The sequence below is a fragment of the Penaeus monodon genome, chromosome 23, assembly GCF_015228065.2.
Source record: "Penaeus monodon isolate SGIC_2016 chromosome 23, NSTDA_Pmon_1, whole genome shotgun sequence".
Classification (NCBI taxonomy): domain Eukaryota; kingdom Metazoa; phylum Arthropoda; class Malacostraca; order Decapoda; family Penaeidae; genus Penaeus; species Penaeus monodon.
In genome coordinates, this window is record NC_051408.1 from 37,164,286 (window position 1) to 37,164,669 (window position 384).

General features: G+C 41.7%; 1 protein-coding gene across 1 annotated transcript in view; it reads left to right on the forward strand.

Moving 5' to 3' along the window:
• The window catches only part of LOC119588230, a gene marked incomplete in the record, with an annotated part of 18,655 nt that overhangs the window by 381 nt on the left and 17,890 nt on the right, over positions 1–384 (forward strand). Inside the window, 1 exon segment of the mRNA XM_037936930.1 lies at positions 19–208. Coding sequence (XP_037792858.1) covers positions 19–208 — 190 coding nt within the window.

Here is a 384-nt window from a genome sequence, read left to right on the forward strand (position 1 = left end):
GCCCTCAAAAACCCCCCAATACGAAGGTGACAAGCAGACCTGCCATCAGACACGGTGACTCCAAGCTGAAACTTACGCAAGGAAACGAAAAACCCAAGCCAGAAAAAGTACTCCAGAGAAAAATCACACTGACCAAGCTTACGGAAACCCGCGAGAAGCTGATGGTTCAAGCTTCAGGACTGACAAAGGGCGCCAGGGAGACGCTTAGGTTAGTTCGTGTTATGTTGCTTAATTCTGTGTGCATCTTTTGAAGTGAAAAGGTTGCGTCTGGAAACAAAATATTCTTAGATATTTATTTAGCTATTTGACATTCTCCAAATCACATTCAGGAATTCAGTAAGTGAATGGTTATATCTTTACTGTTTTAATTAACCACACTGAATA